This window comes from Embiotoca jacksoni, unplaced genomic scaffold (genome assembly GCF_022577435.1).
Source record: "Embiotoca jacksoni isolate LCO1_2020_lvr unplaced genomic scaffold, fEmbJac1.0.p SCAF_7, whole genome shotgun sequence".
NCBI classification, from domain to species: Eukaryota; Metazoa; Chordata; class Actinopteri; family Embiotocidae; genus Embiotoca; species Embiotoca jacksoni.
In genome coordinates, this window is record NW_027185425.1 from 20,154,123 (window position 1) to 20,177,601 (window position 23,479).

The 23,479-nt window shown below is 41.8% G+C and overlaps 1 protein-coding gene across 1 annotated transcript in view; it reads left to right on the plus strand.

The window, feature by feature from the left end:
* The first annotated feature begins 759 nt into the window (after positions 1–759).
* eepd1 (endonuclease/exonuclease/phosphatase family domain containing 1) overlaps positions 760–23,479 on the plus strand; it is a 28,166-nt gene continuing 5,446 nt past the window's right edge. Inside the window, exons 1-4 of the mRNA XM_069175841.1 lie at positions 760–985; positions 1,097–2,032; positions 16,501–16,552; positions 23,235–23,345. Of these exons, the coding sequence (XP_069031942.1) occupies positions 1,185–2,032; positions 16,501–16,552; positions 23,235–23,345 (1,011 nt within the window). The 5' untranslated portion in view covers positions 760–985; positions 1,097–1,184. The remainder of the gene's footprint in view (positions 986–1,096; positions 2,033–16,500; positions 16,553–23,234; positions 23,346–23,479) is intronic.

A 23,479-nucleotide genomic window follows, 5' to 3' on the forward strand; every position in this document is an offset into this window, starting at 1 on the left:
ATACCCACTAGAGCAGAGGGAAAGCAGAAGAAGGAAGAACACATTACTGAGGCCCTCAAAACATGTGGTTGTCCAAACTGGGCATTCACTAAACCCAAGAAAAGGAACAAAACAGACAGCGTGGAAACAGACACCAAACGAAACAGTCCTTCCTTACGTTCCAGGATTGTCTGAAAACCAACCAACACCTGCACACTTCAGTAACACTCATCCACCCCCCAAAAGACAAAACATCCAGGCATAAGCAGAGCAATGTAGGTCCACAGTTCAGCGCAGCAAGGAATCTTCAGACTTGTACATTAAGGAAACAAAACATTTCACAAGTGCAGGGCACAACACAGGAAAGCCAACTTCTCAGGACAGGACTTTGCAGTCCATCTGAACACAAGGGGCACTTATTGGAGAACAACAACACACATTTTGGCCAGGGAGGACGAATAGTTTGAAAGAACATACAAGATACAAGATTGGCTACAGTTTTATATTTTTAACTTTTTAAAAAAAAATTTTTTTTTTTTAATCATTTATCTACACGTTTATTATTTATATAGCCTACAATGCATTACATATTTTTTCATTTCTCGTGTGTTTTTTGGATATTATTATATTATGGATATTTTGCATAAATATGCTAATTATTTGTTGATTTTTATTGGCTCGCGTGAGTCACCGGCACTTCCTACTTTTACTTTGACGACTGAAACGAAGGTTTCCGGTATGGACTTGTGTGACTTGACGCAAGTTGTGAGCAATGGTTTGTATTGATGTGAGCGCAGGCGTCTCCCCGTCAGATGAGTGTGTGGAGGCCGAACTGTGGCCGATCACAGCGCAGCGCCGGAGGGCAAAGTTTACTGTGGAGTCTGTAGATCGAGGTCTTATCTCCCACTCAGGACACACACACACAGGATCCAGCTGCACGGAGAGCAGTGACACGTCGTGCCGGTGGGAGCAGCATGTAGCCCGGCCCGAGGACAGCTGCTGGATGGTTCGTATGCTCAATATCGTCTTATTAAAAAGAAAACAGTGACGATTGCTCGCTGGGATGTTTAAACCTGTGTGACTTTCAACTTCTCTGTTTTCCATGTTTGTGTTTCAGCCTGCTCTCCCTCTTTGTCGGCCCTCTGTCTGCCCCCTACGATAACCCTGCTAAAGTGATCCGAGCCCCCCGGTGACCCGCTGGAGCCATGGGTGGGAGTCTGGGCTGTCATCGCTCCATCCCAAAGGACCCCACAGATTTCAGCTGCGGCAAGCGAAAATTCAGCGCTGCGTGCAACTTCGGCCACATCCTGGTCAACCAGGAGCGGCTGAACATCAACACAGCCACCGAGGAGGAACTCATGACTCTACCGGGAGTCAACCGCACTGTTGCGCAGAATATTGTGGAGTACCGGGACTGTATCGGCGGATATAAAAAGGTGGAGGACCTGGCTCTGGTGAGCGGGATCGGGGCCACCAAACTGGAGGTGATCAAACTGGAAATATGCGTCTCCAGCAGGACCAGTTCATCGCAGCACTCTCCCTCCTCGCTACGCAAAGACCTGGATCACCAGTCCTGCACCGGGATGAACATTAACACCGCCACACCGGCGCAGCTCATGAGCATCCGCGGCATCACGGAGAAGATAGCCAAAAACATCGTTGCCTACCGGGCAGAGCACGGCCCGTTCAAAAGCATCGAGGACCTGGTGAGGGTGAACCACATCAACAGCTCCCTGCTGGACAAAATCCGCTTCCAGGTGTTCGTGGAGCGCTCCAGGGCGCCCTCCACCAACACCAACGGAGGGATAACCTGCACCACCAAATCTCACCCGAGCCCGACCTCATTTAGTCTCAGGAGCGACGACCTGGACCTCCCACCGGGAGGACCGAGCCAGATCATCTCTATGAGGCCGAACGTGGAGCCCCCGCTTGGGTTGCGGGACGGGAAGCCCGTGGTCCGCGTGGCCACCTGGAGCCTGCAGGGCTGCACCTGCGATAAGGCCAACAACCCGGGAGTCAAAGAGGTGGTGTGCATGACCCTGCTGGAGAATGAGTGAGTACAACTTTCACAGCTCATGGCCGCCTCTACTTCTTCATGACACCTGAAGTGGGACAGTGTTTAGGTGGATAGTAATGAACAGAACATAAAAGGGATGTATCACGGTGATAGTCCCAGATGGTTTACTTTAGAGGTGTTGGAGGGCAAAAATCAGGTACTCAAAGTCTTGGAAAGCCACTGTTTAACATAAAAACCTAATTATTCTTAGTTTATTAACAAAGACGAGGAAAAAAAAAGATGTGACTAACGTATTAAACAAAAAATTCTAAATGTATTATCAGGCCATGAGTTCTCAAATCATTTTTTTGCAAATGTACTAAACAACCATCAACATGAATTAAAGTTACTAGAAGAAAAAGTAAATCAACATGTGAAGAATGTAAATGTGTATCTGCTCAGTACAGAGCAGAGACTGCAGATGGAAATCAGATTTTTGCTAAATCTGGTACAGATCATCTCTTTCTGAGATTCATGTATTCTGTACATGGTCCACACTATAAATACTTAAACTTAATATAGTTTCCTTGATAGAAAAAGTTTAAATATAAAAAAGAAAGGGGGTCCACAGTTTGTTACTGGGGCTTCATATTGTTTTTAATATAAACAATCCATAACCTTAATCCAAGAAGTGGTATTTTCAAGTGAAACTATCTTTAGAAAAGTGCATCAGTAGACTGTATAACGTGTGTTTACCTTCGTAAATGTAAGAGAACATTATAAACTCTACCAGAAGTCAACAATCCACAACGATATGAAATGTATCTGAAGAGCAGAATGAGCACCTCGATTTGACGAGTTAAGGTTACTGGTTGGGTTTTTTTTGCACTGAGTGCAACATTGCAGCCGACAGAAGGAGAACAGGTCACAGTGAATTCAGGTTAATTTGACCTGATGAACTCAAAGAGCAGCATCTCAGTGACAGGATGCTCAGTTAGTGAACAATGAGATTAATTAAATGGGATTCTGCATGTATTGTGTGACGATAACCTGCACAGATCACTTTGTGTAAAAAGTCTATTAGCTCAGGCCTGCAGTGGCACAGCAGGAAGTCACAGCTAATATATGGAGATGTATTGTCCTCCTTCATAGAATCTGTTACATCTGTCAGAGACGCTGCCAATTGTAGGGATTACTTTGCCTGAAACAAAAACTGGACTAAAGGCATTTTGATTCCTTTCTGTCTGTACAAAGCAGTGCTGAAATATAATATGAATATGTGGATATCCACCCAGAACAAGCCAGTTATTGTTTTTGTCCTCATGAGATGTTGCATATCATTTCAGTCAGGCACCTGTGCAAGAAAATACATTAAGATTTGACTTCTGCTCTTTTTTATATCCTCAGTCCTCTGGGTACTGTGGAGCCTTGTGCAGCTACATTCAGTTGTCTCCTAACAGATGTCCCTCATTTGATTGAGATGATTCAATCTGTAAAAGAAAGATGCTTCAGTAGCTGCTAGCAGGAACTTTTTAAACCACCCTTTTTTTTTTTTTTTTTTTTACCAATTTGCTGCGTTCTTTCTTTATTTTTGTCCTTAACTTTATTCACAAGAAAAATACTATTGGTTATCAACTAAGTAAAGTAGGGCTGCAACGAATGATTCACGTATTTAAATGTCTTCATTTGTTTGACCAACAGACCAAGATCTTCTATTCACCATCATGTATGACAACACAGGAAAACCACCATTTGAAAAAGTGGAAACAGTGAATTGAAAAAATGACTGGAAGGATTAATTGATCATCCAGATATTTGCCAATTTATTTTGAATGATCTAAGTTCTACAGCAAATCAAATTAACCCTCACCTTTGTAAGACTTATTATTATTATTATTATTATTAAGAGTGTTTTTACATCGGTCACTTTTTGCGGTATCTGATAGAGACAGTTGGAAGTGTGCTGTCCTCCACATTCAACCGTCTCCTCGGTGACAGCACAACAGACCACACTTTGATCTTTAGACACAAGTGGCATACAGTTGGAAGCATACTGACACCTGCCGTTGATGTCGCACTGAGGTATTTGTTGGTCTTAGTTCATTAACTGCTGCCTGCATCGCGCTGCATCCCTGATCTCTCCAAGAACTCTGGTCCTTCGACTGTCTCTGTGACATCGTTTTATTCTCAACAAAATTCCTTACACAGACGATGATAGCGGTATCACCTTTCAGACAGCCTCTTCTCTGATGCTTTCTTTGTGTTGAGGAGAATGTGATTGACTCTGTCTCCGTTTTGCGAACTTCCACTTTCGTAGGTTTTATTTTTGGGGTAAAATGAATGAACAAAGCCGGCAGATATTTCCGCAGGTTATGCATTCAAATGTCGTGTTTGTCATTATGCTCACAACGATCCTCTTTGGAAGCAGCTCCTGCTGTTACAACATCATAAAGTTGTAGAGGGTTTGCCTTTATATCATCCAGTAGGTAGGAAATGGGTGCAGCGAATGGATCATCCGTAACAGTCCACCGCGCCCAGAGCAAACAGCCTGAGGCACAGCGTCAAACGTCCTGTGTGTTTTGATAAGTGCTGTCTGATTAGCTTTGGCGCCATCTTTCTCCGTAGCTGCCTCCCTTCCACTTTCAGTCCAACCCACCAGCCCTATTATAAATTTCCACCACTTCCTTTCCTCATGCCTCGCACTTCCTGTGTTCCCAATGCAACAGCGGACAGTCCTGATGGTGTTACTGTGGGATCATTGTTATGTTGGAACAGTCGGCAGGAGGAGGATGCTGCGGAGGAGATATGATGTGTTTGCATCATGCTCGGGCTCCACTGTGTCAGCAATCACAAGACTCAGGCTGAGTTTACACACTTCCTGGCTTCCCTCCAAGCACAAGCTACTAGAGTTCAATGAACTCCCACTTACTGAAGGATACAGAGCACACTGCGCTGAGCCGCCACAGCCTCCCCGGCCTGTAGATCCAAGCCGACTGAGACTCACTGGACTCAGAACAAATTTGCCCGCTGCTGCTGTCAAATCCTCTTTCTGAGACAGCATGAACAAATGTTCAGGTTTTTTATTTTTGTTTGTTTGTTCTTTGTCAGTATGTGTCTCTTTCCTTGTGACGGTGGACACTCAGTTTTTGAAACATTCTCCTGCATCTAATTTGTCTTGTAGTACAGCTAGAAAATCACAAATAGTTTCATCACACAACTCCCCGAGCGTTGTGCCAAATTATACTTTCTTCACATCGGCTGGACATGGAAATGATTCAATTCTGTTTTCACAGAAAATGTCTTAATTGGCCTTAATTCCAAAGCTCCCAGGATCACAGACACACAAACGCCTTCACCACATTCAGGTGGTGATTCTTGAAGGGTCTGATTAGGATGCCTCCTGGGTGCCTTCTGTTGGAGGTTTTTCTTTAGGGCTGTTCCACTGGTGGGAGACGACTGTAGATCCAGAACGTTTATGAGGAATTAAACATCTCTTCTGTTCTGGAAACATCGTGGATCCTCCAGGAGGAGCTGGAAAACGTTGCTGGAAAGAATTACGTCACGACTAACTTGCTCAACCTGCTGCGGCTGCAACCTGAACCCGGATGAGCTGATCCTCCGGGATCCTCTGGATGTCATATGTGTTGCTTGTAGACTCATATAATGACTTCAACTTTTTCATGACAGTGCTTTGGGATTGGGAAACTGCTACTTCATAAAAACTGAATACATGATGGCAAGTAGGACCACAAAATGTTTTATTGCGCACACATTAAACAAGTAAGATACGTGTAAAATGGGGAACTTTAGTGAGACATTGGATTCTAATTCGCCCAGCTTCAGTTGCTAGTTTGACAAAAGTTTGCTACCAAAACTGAAATAAGGCTAACTTTTGCATTTCCAGACTTGGAGACAAGTGTTTGAAATGATTTGGAAAGCATGAGGAAGCTCCTGCTGCTCAGCCTAATGACTTTTTTTTTTTTTTTTTTTTTTTTTTTTTTTTTTTTTTTAATTATTGCAAGTTTTGACATGAGTCAAGGAGAATTGAGTTTTGCATTCAGATCATGTAGCTGGAATATCAGTGTCACTTTTATGACCAGAACTGACCTTGAGTTGTTTTAACTTTCCTTTTTTCTTATCGAAAGACAAAACGGTCTAATACCATGTTACAGTTGCTTTTGTTTGGGTTATTTTTGAGTAATTGACAGATTGTAATTTTGACACTTTATAGGCTCTCTGATTCATGGAGCACTGAACCTCATCTGCAGTTATACTGACTCAAAGTCAGGTCAAAAAAAAAATCCAGATGAAGAAAACCTTTAAAATGCTCTTCTTCTCCAGCCCGTCACATCTCATATCAGCACCATTTCGTCATGCTGTTAGCAGAGATGGCTGGGATAGCACAGCCTGCTGTGTTTACACTACAGCCAGTAAAGGTAATCATATGATAATGAGTTGTTGGTGATGGTCCTGGTCTTGGTTCATCATATTATCATCTAATCAGATCTGTTTCTGCTATTTATTCAGCTTACCATCACTTTACAGAGAAGCGAATGCTTCTAATACCACCAGAGACAGTCGCAATGTATTCTATTAATACAGGCTCATTTATCGAAAACACACTTCTGATTTCTTAGATCTTGCAGTTCTCTTTTTGAAAAGTCTATTTTATTCTGTTATTTAACTCAAATCAAATGGCATGTTTTTGTTGATACAGCATTCAGACTGTATTATGCAGTGTTTAGTGTTTTCTATCAGTGATTAATCTCCTGGTTCCCCCGGCAAGAACAAGATGTTGGGCCCACCCACGTGTGCATTTCTATTGTTTCCTCAGATACCAAGAAACCAATCGGTGCTCTAGAGCTGAAATTATAATTTGATTAATCAACTAGTTAATAGTTTCAATCACTCACCAGTGCTACTTTCTCAAAGGTGATATTTCCATTTACCGGTACATTATAATAAACTCAACCTCTTGAGTTTTGGACTGTTGGTCAGACAAAAAAAAGCAATAGGAATATGTTGATATGTTGTTTTTCTATTTTATACATTGCACGGTTAATCTATTATAAACAAGGAAAATATTCAAAGCCCACTTTGCCCAACATTTTCTGTGTGATAGTTACTTGACACATCGGAAAACAGAAGTAGAAGGTATTTGATAAAACACAGAATTACAACAAATGAAGTCCATTCAAATCTTAAACAATGAGATGTTAAAGCTACACTTTGACACATGACAGAGGACTTGTCATAAAGAGCTTATTGTGGTGCAGATGTTGGACTAATTTGAGCGAGTAAATCTGGCTGTTGGAGTCCCAGGACCTTTATAGCCAATTCAACAGTTTTATTTGAGATGTATTTGTATAAATCAGTTGTATCACTGTTCTATCAGTAGAAACACAGTTTTGAACAACACAAATTTGCTGTTTTGCCAATTGTCCTTATCGACTCCAGCAACCTTCGGCTTCAACTGGGTAAAACGTGCACTGCCAATGATATATATATATATTTTTTTTTCTTTTTTTTTTTTTTTCTTTCCACAAATCTTAATTTCTTTGTGTAATGTTTATTAACCATTCTTTCATATACTTAAAAGGTGTGATGAAGAAAGAAATAGTGACAAGTGCTACATAAGTTTTATTGGTAGATGTGTTTCCTCTGTTGCTAACCCTGTCCTGGCAAACACACGAGATTTAAACGGATTTTCAGTTTAACTTGTGCTTGTGGTAATAGCTGGTGTTCATTACCTGTGATATTATTTGTTTATCAGATGACAGACAGTGCACATCTATGCTTGTATGTACAGAGTGGCGTTGCAGATTTCCTGTTTACTTCAGTGTACACAGGTCCAGTGTCTGTGCAGCTGAACGATGCACCAACATCTGTGCTCTGACCAGAAGCTCTGGATTATGAGATAGGCAGGCACAGTGTTTGGGAGCAGCAGCACACTCGCCTTTAATCCTCTCACAGACAGACAAGACTATCAGGAAAACACGAAACGTGATGCGCATCGACATTTTCTGTGATGTTAGTGACCTAGACATGACTGAGATTCACGGAGGGAATCCAGAGAGCGTCTGGCCTGCAGGGCGCTGAGGTCATGAGGATGGGGTGCTCTGCGCTGGGCTCACAGGGGTGTCGGGTGCTCATGTGGAAATTTCCACTGGCACAGCATTTGATTGTGGGTGGACAGTGAGTTAGTGGCATTGCCCAGCAGGCTCTGCCAACCAGGCCTCACACAGGCCAGTAAAGTGCTCTCAGCCCGCTTTCTTCTGCTAAACAAAGCTGGATCGGGATTGTTTGTCTCCTGAAGCAGCATTTTAACACTGAACAGCATCTCACACTGACTTACTGTGGTCAGTAGTGTACCTGCCTTTTTCATCTCTTTAAGCTACGAACAGATTATTGACAGTTCGGGCATATAAAGACCTGCGACCTCCGGTGTGTGTGTGTGTGTGTGTGTGTGTGTGTGTGTGTGTGTGTGTGTGTGTGTGTGTGTGTGTGTGTGTGTGTGTGTGTGTGTGTGTGTGTGCGTGTGTGTGGTAACTAACCTTTACTGTCCAGAACAACTCTGCGGTGATGAGGAGGCAGAGATTGTGTTGTAAAGTTACATGAACTGGTCCTGTCTTTCCTCTCCTGAATCAGGGAAAACCGTGCTCAACATTTGGAAAGCTGTTATACTGAAACGTATCTGGATGCTTTATGGCTGATTACAGAAACTTAATTGCGGCTGTCAACACACACTTCACAGTGACTGCAGCTATGTGCTGCTAACAGGGAAGGCTCAGTAACACACGTTCCTGTAAGTTATTTATAAAGTCTCTGCCAAAGCACAACTTCAAGTGTTTTCTCTTTCTGCTACTAAACGGCTAATAAAAACGTGGTTGACAAAGACATTTCTCATTGACCAACGCTTAGTTCACTACATGGGGGCAGCCCGAGTAATTTATGTGTGTTTATTGTTGTGTTTGTTAGTTGCTGAAATCCTGTCATTTTGGCACATTGTGACGCACCAGAGGAACTACAAACTAGAGAGGAACAATAACCGTGAGTGGAAGTTAAAACCGTGAATCCTCTCTGGAGGACTGATATGTACAGTACTGGATTCATCTTCCCTGTCGGCTCTCCATCACACCGTGTGCTCTTTGAGTGTGCTGTGCTGAACTGTGGCGTTCACCCTCGTTCTCATTCAGATCTGGAAAATCCTCAGAGGCGTTATTTATGTTCAAGGTCGTCTCTGTCGCTGCCGCGTGCCACTTGCGGTTATGTAACATCGTCTGCCCTCAGATTTGCCTTAATCTGACAAACGCTCCAGCAGACATCTTGTTTTGCTTCATGCTGCTCTGTTTGTGTCCACACAGCAGGAGCAGATTTAGAGAGCTGTTTGACATCATTGACGGTTTCTGTTGTCACAGCGAGACTGAACGATTCGACTCGCTGCCACAGAATCTCTATGCAAGCATTGTTTGTATTTTTACACTTATGTGTTTGTGCCTCATTTCTTCTCAAGTCGTATTTGTGTGAGGATTATCTCCTGTACACACAGCTGATTCTGCTGACCTCTCAGGGCTTTAAAGTGCAGTCAAAGCACTAGCTCTATCACTGACTCAGCACTCCCCTCTGTGTCCTGATAACACAGCTGAACCTCAGGTCAGCTCAGGGTGGGCTGGCTTTGAGTCCGTGCCAGTGGAAGTGGGAGGATCAGGATCTTAACCAGCAGGAGTGGAGCAGCGTCTCAGAGTGACGGAGAGGAAGGGGGTATTGTCTGTGTGACTGCAGGCCTGTTTGTTCTGAAAACAGAAGGCGACGAAGTTACTGCTTGTGATCTCACCAACGCTGCGTTACATAATGTGAGGCTGCTCGGCCGTCCCGGTTGCGGCAGGATGGCTGAGCCGGAGGCACGGATGGATTTGTGGGAAAACTGGAATGGGGATTATTCATACTGGTGGTGCATTTGTGAATAGAGTGGCAGTACTGTTGTTATGTTAAAAATATCTGTAGGTGTGACAGTTTCACCTTTTCTCCTCTGTCTCAGGATACATTGGATGATGTCCTCTGAATTAGGGATTGGCCTTTCAAGCAAAAATACTAATCGAAAATCGCTCTGAACTATTCAACTATTAATCGATGATTTACTGCCACAACCTCCCGGTCCAATGCCTGCCTGCACACACACACACACACACACACACACACACACACACACACACACACACACACACACACACACACACACACCTAAAGAGAAGGACAGACTGACTGGCGCTCAGTCTGGCGCCGTAAACTCGGGCTCAGCAAATGCTATCCAATTATAAAACCCTCGTGTTGGACAGATGAGAAGCATGTCTTTGCTTTAATCTTCGTGCCGCTCGTCCAACATTAAACTCACTTCGTCTGGCTATTAAATATTGATCATTGGATGGGCCGTTTGCTTGGTGCTTCACGGTGGTGAATTTATATGCTAGTTTCACCAGCTGAGTTTGCACTGCACCTCATCTTCATTTATGTTTTGAAGGAGTTCTACACACTTTTTGATGTCGTCTTTTTATGTTCGTTCTGTTCGCACCCGTGGGCAATGTGTTCTTCTTCTCCTTAAGTTGTTTAAAAGTGGCCAGCAGACAGCTTTTAGGTGAATTATCGCCACCTTCTGACATCCCATCCCGAGTTACTTCTTTGACCAGTGTTAGATGCTGAAATGAAACACAAATCTGCAAAGTTGCAAATTGTATTGTCCTCATGCTATGCAAAAAGGACGCGGCCTCCATGGTGTGTGCGTGACGGCTGACTCGCTGTGTGTGTATTGTCTGCTGCGGTGCTGTTACTGCCAGTCCAATCCTTCTCCATTGACTTCTCCCTGGATAATGGCCATCAGTAATAGAAATGTTTCAGGTCCAACAAGTGAAGAGTTGTAACCAAAAAGCAGGGTTGTGATTTGTGTGTACCCACGTTCAGATTAGCACACTAACAGACAGAGAGAGAGGGAGTGCACCACAAAACCTCTGCCCTTCACCTGCTCAAATATTTCCGTCATAAAGTCTACACTGGGTTACTGCTATGATCGTATAATACTCCCGGGATCACAAATCTTTTCCCGGTCCATTTTTACTGCGAGATGCGTGCTTACTCTCTAGATGACGCACGGCATTGAGACATCACATGAGCATCTCAAGCAGGTTGTGTAGCTGCTGTAACCGGAATGAAAACCAGGATGTGCCACCGACATGCCACTCAGGCAGTGTGTCCCACCCTTCGGCTGTAAAAAAGCAACAGACTGAGCGTGTGTTTTTTTCTTCACATGGGAGTCAGTAACAGGTCACGTTCACATACTGTGAAGGCTCTTCTGGAGTGTTGATGGAGGCCTATTTCTAGCAATTAGCAAAAGAGCCAAATCTAAAAATCATTGGGGAGATTTGGGCCTGATATCTAATTAATACATTATTTTCAGATGGACGGTGAGAAAACTAAAAAGAAGGAGTGACTTTAGCAAACGATGCCAAACTGACGTGGAAAAAAATTTACTGACGCTGTATTTCATAAGGGAAGTTGAATGGGAGTCTATGGAGCCGCAGCCTTTTTGAAGCCTAGAGGTCTAGAGGTCCTCGGTGCTATTGCAGGCTAAGGCACTTCTGCATTGGCCTCATTTTTCATACCTAGAAGCTACATCTACTTGTAGTCTATGAGTCTAGTCAATAAAAAGATGTTCCAATAGTGCAGCTTGTGCTCAGAAATTTCCCAATAAACCTTAAATCTAATTATTTAAACTTGCCAAAATGGCCTGATTTATATACTGCTCATAAAACTTGAAGACAACTTTTTGCCATTCATTGTTGTTTACAACTGACTTTATCTGCTGTCCTGTTAATCAGTTTGATTTGTTGTTACATGCAGCAAAAATCTCAAATAATGTAAATGCTACTGCATAACATATTACCTCATCTGGTCTCAGAATTTCATTTTACTCACTTCAAGCATGCCGCCTTAAAAGATGAACCCTCCAAGTTTTCAGGACAGCATTACCTATACATTTTGGATCCTTCCTACCCTCTTGTCATTTAATATGGGATGAACACATACACTGTAAAAACAAAACAAAAAAGAACTTTGTTGCTGCCATACTGGCAGACTTTAGTCTTTTAATATAATCTAAAGTGTGAGTGAGTTTCTGGAAAACATGAAATCAAAAGTAGTTTACAAAGCACGTATTGAGTAAGAGCAGGTGACATCTATGACAAATTGAAAGTTATGTCTTCTTCAGAGTTGTTGCTTTTAAAGTTGTTTTGCTGGATTTTCCCATTTTTGCGTGACTGCAGCATTAAATCCACCAAATCAGAAACACCGGAATAATGCTGTGCAGCTTTCCACACATCTCGATCCACTTTCACCCAAGCCTCTTCTGTCTTTCTCCACTACCTGTGATCTGCTGAATATGTGTCAACAGCTGCTTTACTTGATTCTAATTCCTGTAACAGTTATTGAGGAAGTGTCCAGGCCAAGAAATAAGATTCCCATAACCAGAAAGAGCCCAAAACGTGGCTGTAGTAAATCAGCTTCCAAAGCCTGATTCCATCAATGAGATGCTGAGATGCTTCGTGGGTTCTGTCAACATCCTTTAGTAATACATCTTTAATAATAGAGTTGTTACCCGAGGGGTCAGCTGTTTCTGGGAAACCTACCAATGAAACTGTAATGAGAATTGTTATCAGTAGATAGAAAGAGCCACACATACCTGCCTATATTCTTCTTCTGTGACATGGTCGTAAGGTGACACGTGTTGATATTTTAGGACACAATGCTGTTTCCAAAGCCCTTAAGCACCTGTTCACTTTCCCGTAAAGTCACACCAGTAATAACACTGCAGCAGTAACATTGTTGCATCACTTTCAACATGGACCAAGCCTGGATGAGTGCAGTCACATAGTTACACACGTCGATGGACGTAGAACGTCGTATGGTGTGCTTACCAATCACAACAGCTGAGGAGCTAATGCTTCAAAAAGTTCAACTTCATCCCAGAGATTATTCAGAAGCAGCAGCTTTGACTGCAAAGAGAAACTGTATATGTAAGTGAATATATTTTGTTCGAAACCTCTCTGCTGCTTGTTCTTTCTACAGATGCACTCGGTGCGTGCGAAGGTCCTCATCTGACTCACATCAAATGGCACAATACCACTGTTGTAACATTAACCCTTCTCCCTGGAGAAACTGAAAGCTGGCGTGCGTGATACTGTTTGGTCGTGTGGTTGGACAAAGGCACATTTTATATCACTTTCGACATGGAGCAATGTAGGATTTATATAGTCACCATGACAACTACACAATATTTTTACATCCCGTTTGTCTTCCAATCACACTACAAATAGTGTTTCTACAATTTTTTCTATTTTTTGGGGGGGGAAAACAACAAAGTGAAAATATGATGTAAAAATGTCCTGAAAATTGGTGTGAGATCAAAGAGCTGCGCTCTTCCTACTGAGAACGAGATAACCAGACAGCTTCAGAAACCCGTAAGCGTCGCATACATGACATAACGTCCTGACTGTCCAATCAACCATCTCAGATGCCAAGTCTTGTGCACATGCCCTCGCTCATTCTCTAATGCTTTGACATGCCTGAATAAAGACCGAAGGACATTAACGTGAGGTCACCTGGAGCGAGGTGATATGGGCAAAATCAAATATGACAACATTTTTGACCAAATACCTCGATATCAATACTGCAAAGATATTATACAGACGACTATTCATACTCTCACACAATACTTACACAATGAGATTTTTGATGAATAAATCATCACATTAATGTGGACCTAATGCTAGTTGATCACCAAGATCCCCCAGCTGCTTTCCATTGGTGCCAACATAACCATGTAGCTTAATGGAACCATAATGTTCTCATACATTTTAGGGAACGTTCTCTATTATCCAGTAATGTCAGATGCGAGATCCTGCATAGTGCCCTCTGCTGTCGGCATGTGTGTCTGGTGTGTGTTGGTCAAACATCAAATGCCATGGTGCTGATGACAGAGGTCTCTGCCATCTTGCCTGTCTGACCTTAATGCTGCGTAACTAAAACAACATGGCGGCCATTCCACAAGTATATACAGAGGTCGTGTCGTGGCTGAATTTGCCCACGTCGACTTCACATGTTGTAACTCCTAATGTTCTCTATGTTTACACTACGCATAAAGCTGGTGCAGGTCTCCGAGCCTCTGTGGAACATGAATATACGTGAATAGGAGTCAGCCTGGAGGAGTAATAGAGCTGCTATAATGCCCAGCTGCAGCAGTAACACTTCACTAATACCAAAGACTGTTATGCAATGTGATTTTCTGTTTGGCTGATTTAGGATTAGTAGGTTAGAAGTGAACGAGGTCAAAGCATTGCCACCAACTTCATTTCATCGTGTTGCACCACAGAGAATCCGTTTCACGTAGGGTATCACAGACTGAGCTGTGTGTGTGTGTGTGTGTGTGTGTGTGTGTGTGTGTGTGTGTGTGTGTGTGTGTTAGAAATATGGTGTGTGTAACTCAATTCAGCAGCAATGTCTCTCTCTGATATAATAAGCAGCTCAGATTAAGCTCTGAAAGATTATGGGTGTCAACTAGCAGGATTTTAGAAAACTATTTGATTTCCTTCCTGCTGCTAAATAAGATTTTCTTCATGTGCGGAGGCTGTGTATAAAAGACGTAAATCCAAATGAAATTCTGGTGAATGCTCTTCTCCTTTCCTGATACTGGATTGCAAAGCAGCTCCTCTTCAGAGCCGAATGAAGGCAGAGGTGAAAGTGCCGGTGCCTCTCTGAATTCTATTGCTTTTTATTATCATGACTGTTAGTCTCAAAAATAATTTTAAAAGTAAACAGATACTTTTTTATTGAGTTGTAAGGTGCCTCCTTCACAGTGCAATAATGTGTTGGCATGTTGAATTCAGGACAGCAGTCCAAAGTGCCTGAGTCAGAGTTTTCTCAGCTCACTGCCAGTATTTAAATAACTGTGAGTCTGACCTGAGGAAACATGCTGTTTATTAACTGGAGAAGCCAGTTTGGGTTGTGCCATTTTGGTGTGTTGTGTCAACACCATTTGACTTTTTGTCCCAGGCAGTGCAGTATATCATTATTGTGTGCATGATAATAGAATGAAGTCCTGCTTTTGGCATATTGTATCATTAGTGTTTGTGTTAAACATACAGTATTAATACAACATCTTATCAAAATGCAACACTTCCATCTTGTTTCCTTTAACACTTACTGTGAGTTCCCTCACTAGGGTGTGATTTAAAAGCACCCTAGTGTTGTTTCCTCAAAGGGCCAGTTGACTGGAATTACAACACACTATTTCTTGAATCCCTTGAATCGTCACAGTGAGAGGTTTATCAGAGGTTTATTCAGAGAAGCAGGAGGCAGTTCCTACAGAATAGTTCCTTTTTATAACAGAAATGTTTATTGCTGTGAGCGCCACAGATGAACATTGTTGTATTTGGGTGGACACAGACAGAGACTGATATCTTAAAGCAAAATAAAACTAGCTCCAACTCTGCATGGTTGGATACCGCTAGAATACGTTTGATGTTTTTGGTGTCCATCGTTGACGCTGAGCATTCATCTGTCGTGTCTCAGCTCTTCCTGTCCTAGATCAAACAGCGTAGGTGGTACTCACACATTTTTTTCCTCCAAGTTTATGAATTTTAATATTGTACAAATACAGTCATGGATGAATTTGTTGGTACATTTAAAAGCTCAGTGACAAACGCTTTATTCCTCCTGGGAAGTAATTACATGAAAAGCAGTTTCCTCGTGTATACCTGCAGCCGGTGGTGGTCTGTTATAGAGTAAAGCAAAGAAAGATAAATTATTCCTTTTTCTATAAAGATTATTCTAAAACTGGCTTAACAGATTTGTTGGTACCCCAAGAAATAATTTGGGAAGAATACGGTTATAGTGATATTTTAAACTAGCTGTTTTTTTTTAAACAGTCTTTAATCTTGTAATGAGTCATTCAAAATGGGAAGAAATGGTTACTCTGCTGTTTTACAGGAAAATGGACCACAGATTGAGCAGAATGATGGTGGTAATGGTAGACAGAGGACAAAGGAAAACATAATTGTGACGGACCAGTCTGGTATGAGCTCATGCTGGTTAATGTTAACAAACACATCTTGCACCTCTACATGGCTAACTTTCACAAGCCTCTTTAGTCCGTTGAAAAAAACAAGTAAAACAAGAACAAACACCTTTCAAGGAGACATGGTTTTGTTTGCTGATTGCAGTCACCCTTCTTCCCCTCAGACAGGTCCTATAATAAGGATGGTTTAAAGTAGGTTTTAGGTAAAAGAGGAAAGTGTCCTGTAATGATCCTGCCACTGGAACAGCAACAGCCTAATTTCAAAACCATTATATAACGATCATTATATTCCCAGCTTTCATACCAACCGTTGACGTACCACTTTATGTATTTGGTGTTTGTGGATGTCACTTGTCACAATGTGAATATGTGAATGTAAAACTCCTGATTTCTCTCGTTGCAGCATCAAGTTACTGGCGGTGCAGGACCTCCTGGAGCGGGAGGCTCTAGATAAGGTAAAGAATGGTTTGAACTACAGCTGTTGGTGCTGATGCTTGCTTTGATTTGCAGGGTTGTACTGTAAATGAGATGACTCACCACTCAGCGTAATGCACTCAGGAATTTCCTGATCATTTATTGTGTTGCTGCTCGGAAAATTGCCCTCCTTCCCTTCGCTCTCTCGTTCTATGTCTCTTTGTCTCGTGTAAATGTCTTCTATTTCTAGGCCCGCATTTAGGTTTGAACTGTGTTAGCGCTCTTCTGTGCCTTCATTACTATAAATAAGGCAGTGGTTGCTATGGGTTGGAGGGTGGCTGCTACATCAGTGTCGGGAACCAGGAGACATTGGATCCATCTTCAATTCAGATTCCTTTTTAAAAATGAGAAATAAATCATTTTGCAAAACTAGTGGCTCAGTTTACCAGACAGGTGGACAGGTGGACAGATGGACAGATGGACAATTAGACAGTTGGACAGGTACACAGGTGGACAGGTAGACAGGTGAACAGGTGGACAACAACTTGTTGGCACCTCATGTACATGAATGAGATCAAATCCTACAAATCCTCCAGACTTTCCAAATGTTACTGGAGGGATGTAGATATTCATACTTTTCAGCCTTGTGCGTAGTTTAGTTTCTTACTTTATTCATCATGAACTGAAAATATAAATACCGGTTCACTCTTTGTGAAATCAGTGGTGCTTGAAAAGTATGACATATGATGGGTATTCTGTGAACTCTTGTAACATGCTAGTAGCGAGAAGATGCAAGCACTAATCACTTACAATAGCTTCCTTAGCTTTTTCCTGTTTTGTCTGCAATGTGCCATTTAGCTCTTCCCCCTGGCATTTCTATTCACTAAAGGGTCACTGAATGCTGCCTTGCCAGATGGTTACTAACTCTTAGAAGCATGTTTAGCTCCCTTGCTTATTGGATATTTAGTTAGTAATGATGTATTTGTACGATTGACTTCTCATAACTGATGACACCCCATTCCTCTAAACAATTACGGTCTGATAGGGGAGTTTCTATAAATAATAACAGCTCCTAAACTACTGCTGGCTTCTAGAAAATCCTGATCGCAGCAATGAATTGATTTCAATGCAAAATGTTGTCTTTGTGTGTGACTGAGCCTGAAGACATGAAATTTTGGGACCCCAATCTGTCAATATGGATGAGACATCAGTGAACACAAAATAGAATCACTAATACATGAAGATCATCATCTCCTCCTCTCACTGAGCAGAGATGTAGGGCGACTGTATTAATGCACAGACATCAGCACATCCGTAAAATATCAGAGTTCAACGGGCCGCTGTGAGCGGTGGCTGCTCCTGTTCAGCCTCCACACTTCTTCACACGGGTAATGTCACTTTCTGTTGTGGCTACCAAATGGATCCTTGGCAGAGAAATGGGAGCTCAGTGGAAAGGGAAGTAGGTCAGCAGCAGAGTATTTTGGACCGCGAGAGGGAGGTGGTGGGAGGATGAGTTACCTCTGGACAAGTGCTAGCCCACATCGCAGCGTTTTCACTGCTGCCAGCCTCCTACACTGATTCTCGGCCTGTTTCCCATCTCTTCTGTCTTATCTTAGTCATTAGGACCCTCTCTGTTCTACCTCTACCACTAAAGTGTTTCTTCTCCTGCTGAGTGAATAAGTAATGTTTTCTATTCCCACTTGGATCTATCGCGTCACTGGGTGCAGTGCAGCTTGCCAAAGTAGCTTTTTTCCTTAAGTGTCACACTTTCAAACTCGGAAAATGTATTTGTTTTTGCCCTTAAAAGGCAAATTTCTAGTGGATTTTGAATGACAGGTAATATATATTCATATCATTCCTGTGATTTGTTTTACGTGTTTCCCCTGATCCAAACTTCGTTTTACAATAAAGCTTCATAGTTTCTCTACAATTTAATCAATCTGGTTAGTTCTACAATAAAGAGCTGCCATACAGTCTGTCAAAGGTTTCTGTTTCAGTGGAGATTTTATTGACACATTATCATTTTGATTATATTTTATAAGATCTTACATACTGCAAGAAAAACAGTCTTTGTAAACTGTAATTACACAATATTTAGTGGCATTAAAATGTCATTCTAAAGATTAGAATGACATCACTTAAGAAATAGCACATACATGCAGTATTAGAAACTGATAACTGTCAACGGTTATTGTAGTCATAATGTAATATTGTACAATTTATTCAATCCCTCCCTTCTTTACCACGTAAAAAAGTTCAACTCAGCTGGAGCCAAACTTTATTTTGTTTGCACCGCTGCACCTCCTGCAATAAGTCTACCTCTATTAATAACTGAGCATGGCATGTATGTTTTTAATGAAAATGGGCTGCATTCCCCCGTAAGGAGCACAAGTTATGTTCGACTATAACTGGAAAAGGGAATGATTAGTTTATGTAATGTGTCACATTAGCCTCTGGGGACTTTTAAATCCCATACGATGGACTTCCTTCACTTGAAGTTGAATTTAGACCTGCAGTATTGCGAAGTCTCCTTTACAGCCATGCATTTACTGCAGTGAAGTACATTTACCCAAATAAAGTACAGTTTTGAGGTATGTACTAAAGTACTTGATGGTTTGTATTGTGATTGAACATTCACTTGTGTGGTCTCCAGGAAGACTATTTGCTAACTTTGTAGTGGCTTAAAATTTAAGTGTAGTTTTTGCAGCCTGCTTATCCCACATAACTGCAACTGAACCGACTCATAACTTACCTGTATATCACTTTGACAAAATACACATTATGATGATTTATGTCATAAGAAAGTGGCTTAACTAACTTACAATGGATCCTCCACTGCTTCCACGTGGTAAATGGCCACTTTGTAAGACAGCATTTCAGAGTAAAATGTTTGCTGGGCATGTGTTGGGATTACTCACACAGTGTGTGCCTGTTTTAGACTGTTGTCCTCACTCTGTTTTGTTGCTAAGGAACCGTCTGTCTGTGTCTCTGTTTTCATCGTCATTATTAGTCACTCTGTTGAAGTCCTCCGTGGTTACTGTCCAAGAGTACAAACAGACTGGGCTAGACTTCTGCTTTGTAAATAGCTCTAAAACATACACGCACTCATTTTTGTTTTGTAGATGCTGGAAACTCCAGACACTGAAATGCCACTTGGTTCAGTGTTGTAGCTCATGAGCAGCTCAGCTCTTCTGCTCATGCTTCAGACAGAGTGGCCATGAGTGGTGTTCACCAGAGGAAAGAAAAGAAACCTCCTTCTTTAGCATCTTTCAGCTCATTGTTTTGGTTTTACCGGCCACAACTTCGTCATCAGTTTCATTTCCAGCTGCGGCAGGAAGCTCTTTTTAATCAACAAGCTCTGAACACTTCCCATGAGCTATCTGTCCAACACCAAACGGCAGACAGATGCAGTTAGTGACTAGCTAGTGAAAAAAGGTGGAGTCAAAGAATCAAATATTTGTCTTGGGTGTTTATTAAAGTAGAGCTGACATCAAGCAAAACATTTTCTTCAAGTCACTAGGTGTCTGACCCATGTACGAACATTTTGGAGACAGGTAGAAATGTTGAAACATGGTGAGATGGTGAATTCAAGTCAGGTTAAAGACCTAAAATGTGATAGGCATTGGCCTACATATAATGATGCATCTCACACATTTAATTTCACTTAATATCACATTTTAGCCCATAGATTTAATTTATCATAAACATTCAAACTAGCTGTGTAGTTTGTACTATTGAGCCTTATATCTTCCATAAGCCCCTTTCAATTGTAAAAGGTAAAGGCAAATTTACTTCCACTCAAGAGGCTTATTTCATCAGCGCTGTCTCACCATCACATTCCCCACCCCTGGAGCTGGACCGACTCTCATGGGACACACAACTGTTGTTACAATGCAGAATGATGCTGGGATGTGGCAGGCGGCAGGATTAAAAAAAAGCTAGACTGCCTTTCCCTGATATTAAGCCTGAATATAGCAAGTGTTTTTCATCACACGTTAATATGGCTAACTGATTAAATTGTCCTAATTGGTAGTAGAAATTTATAATAACATCAAATAGCATTGAAGAATTGTAGAACATCTATATCGTACTTTGACTTCTGTCAGAAAAACTCCTTTTCTACCTCTTTCTCTCTGCTATTAACATTATTCACTGAAGAAGCACTGAGCAGCATGGCTAATTTTATATGCATCGACATTCATAAGGTGCTTTGTTTTGACTATTTATGCTTTAATGTGAGGAATATCCAGCTGATCTAAGGTGGACTGTAATTTATAAAGGGAATCTTACATGCACACAAACACTGTTAATGTGGACCATACACACTGTTTAATAGATGAAGCACCTGGCCTTGTCCAGGTTTCACAGAAGAACTCTCAGCTCTGCCAGGTGATTGCTGGGCTTTCTGCCAGGACCTCAACTGCATGCTGCGCCCACACTTTGGTCCTCACAGGGTGAATTATGAGGGTGTTTTGTGTTTTGGCAAAGTAGTACTTGTGAGCAATTCACCTTTATGCCTTACAGGCTCAGTGGCCCCCGGGGACTGGCACTGAAAGTAAAACCTGCTGAGGGGTTTCTAACCTCTTGTTAGTTTGAAATTGCTCTTGTAACAATACCATGACTTCCTCAGTGATGGGCCAGTGAAAGCAGCATGTACTTCACCCTGAACGTAGTGCTGTGTATCTCACTGCAGCCTGACAGAGCTGTGGTCCCACTAGGTATAAGGCACTAGGCAGCATAATTGAATTGAAATTGAATAGGTGACTGGATTAACTTTGTTACAGTGCTTCATTGTTATAACATTGAACACAATTTTTGAATGAAGTGCAAATTTGCTTGGAATTTAAAGTCCAATACCAACTGAGCTGGATAAGGTGTTGATAACCGCTTTTGTGGCCCGTCCAAAAGATAAAATCAAGTTCTAACACCTTTATATTTAGTTTAGATTTTACTCAGCTGGAAGGTGACCCCACCCGGCTTCTTCCTGCAAACTCAGGCAAGGTCAATAAAAGATAGAGGTTATAACAATAACAAGCATGGCAGTGGAGCCCATCCACCCGGACAGCAGCTCCCCGCCTAACTCATTTCTATATTGAGATCGGTTTAAATTGCGGTTTAATTGAGATAATAAGAATGCATTCTAATACCAGGTGTAGATGTATAATCCCATTGATTACATATCAGTGGTCAGATTCAGATCACATGTTGCTGCTAATGGGGCAAAAGATTCGGTCATCCACGGCCGCACATTATTCACTGTTCATTTTACCTTGCATTTTACTGGACACTTTTATATATAGACTATCATTATAAAAAGTGTGTGAAGGGGGACAAGGACAATAGCGCTGCACAGAGTAACCAACCTACAGAATGATGAAGGAATGCAGCTCCACAGAGCAGATTGCGCGCGCGTGTGTGTGTGTGTGTGTGTGTGTGTGTGTGTGTGTGTGTGTGTGTGTGTGTGTGTGTGTGTGTATGTGTGTGTGTGTGTGTGTGTGTGTGTGTGTGGATGGGGTCCCTTTGACTCCGTCTAGCTGCACACACAGGGGAGTCCTTCCTCCTCCTCCTCCTCCTCCTCCTCCTCCTGAGGCTCTAATTTTAGACACGCTGGCTGTCTGTCAGGTCAGAGCAGCAATCTGAAGCTTTAAGGGCATGTTCATATGTGCAGCTATTCTTTTCTACAGCTTCTGTTATTTCCACACCGAGTTACCTTTGTACGTTCTTCCGGATATTTGACCACTCCTGCATTAGCCGGTTTTCAGTTATGTCGACGTAAGAGGCTTCCTCTTTCTCACTCTATTTCCTCTGTGAGATTAAGCTATCTGAGTTCATTGAACTTTGTATTGTTTCTTCATGACTGTTAGACTGTCGAGCAAAACATGTTTTTGCTGACGACCGTTTAATCCGCCCTCAGGAATGAATAAAAAGCAGAAAAAAATGCCATGCTGGTGTTGAATTATCAGATTAACGAGATATTTTATAAATTATTATTATGCCCGAAGGTGCTGAATTGTTATCTTAACAGGACTGATAATACGTCTCAGAGAGAGCTGCTCTGAAAGCAGTATAACTGTCATCTATAGTTTTACCAAGATGTTCTTATTGTTAATACCAAGAATCCCGTTATTACTTGGTCATGTAAACTGTATTGACTTTTCATGGCACAGGTAAATAAAATCTATTGCACATTTACAGTCTAGCTTCTGTTCCATCACCCACAAGCCTACATGTGTCTCTGCATTGTAATGTGTTATTTTGTTTTTATTATTTTGTGAACAACAATAATAACAAGGTGTAAAATGTATATGAGCCGGCACAAGCGCCCTCGTTATTGATTTGACCAGTGTCGTAGATTTTCAGACTTCATGGAAAACCCGCTAGATATTAAATTCCTTAAGCATGGCTAGCTTAATTTGTAAGATGTTAAATAGTACCCTTCATCAAGTGTGGCTTATGGCTGCAATTTAAGTATTTACTTTATGTTTGTTTACAGTGAGGAACTCTTCATAAATTTAGCTGCTAGCTCCTGTTTATATATTTAGTTAACACTGAATTTCAAGTGATATCTTTCTTTAGGCTAATTTACTGCTGCTGCTTAAATTAAACTCCATAAAAATGGTGGTTCTTCTTCCCAGAGGAGTTTGCAAAACAAACATTATTAAAACCAAGTTTTGTATCTGCACAGTTTTAATGAAATGTCCTTTCTGTTTTTGTGTGTTGCAGTTCTGTGTGGAGTTAAACCAAGGAACGCTGGCCAGCGTACGGAAGTGGAAATGGCCACGGGGGCTTTGGAAAAGTATTGTGTCTGAAAAACCCACCGGACACTCCAGCAAGGTATGGCAGCCATTTTTAATCACACTGATATCTTACTTGATTTCAAAAACAAACACCGAATGTCATAGTACACAAAACTACTGCTGCAACGCTAAATTTAAAGTCAATTCGTCTGCTGTTATGTTCTGCTCTCA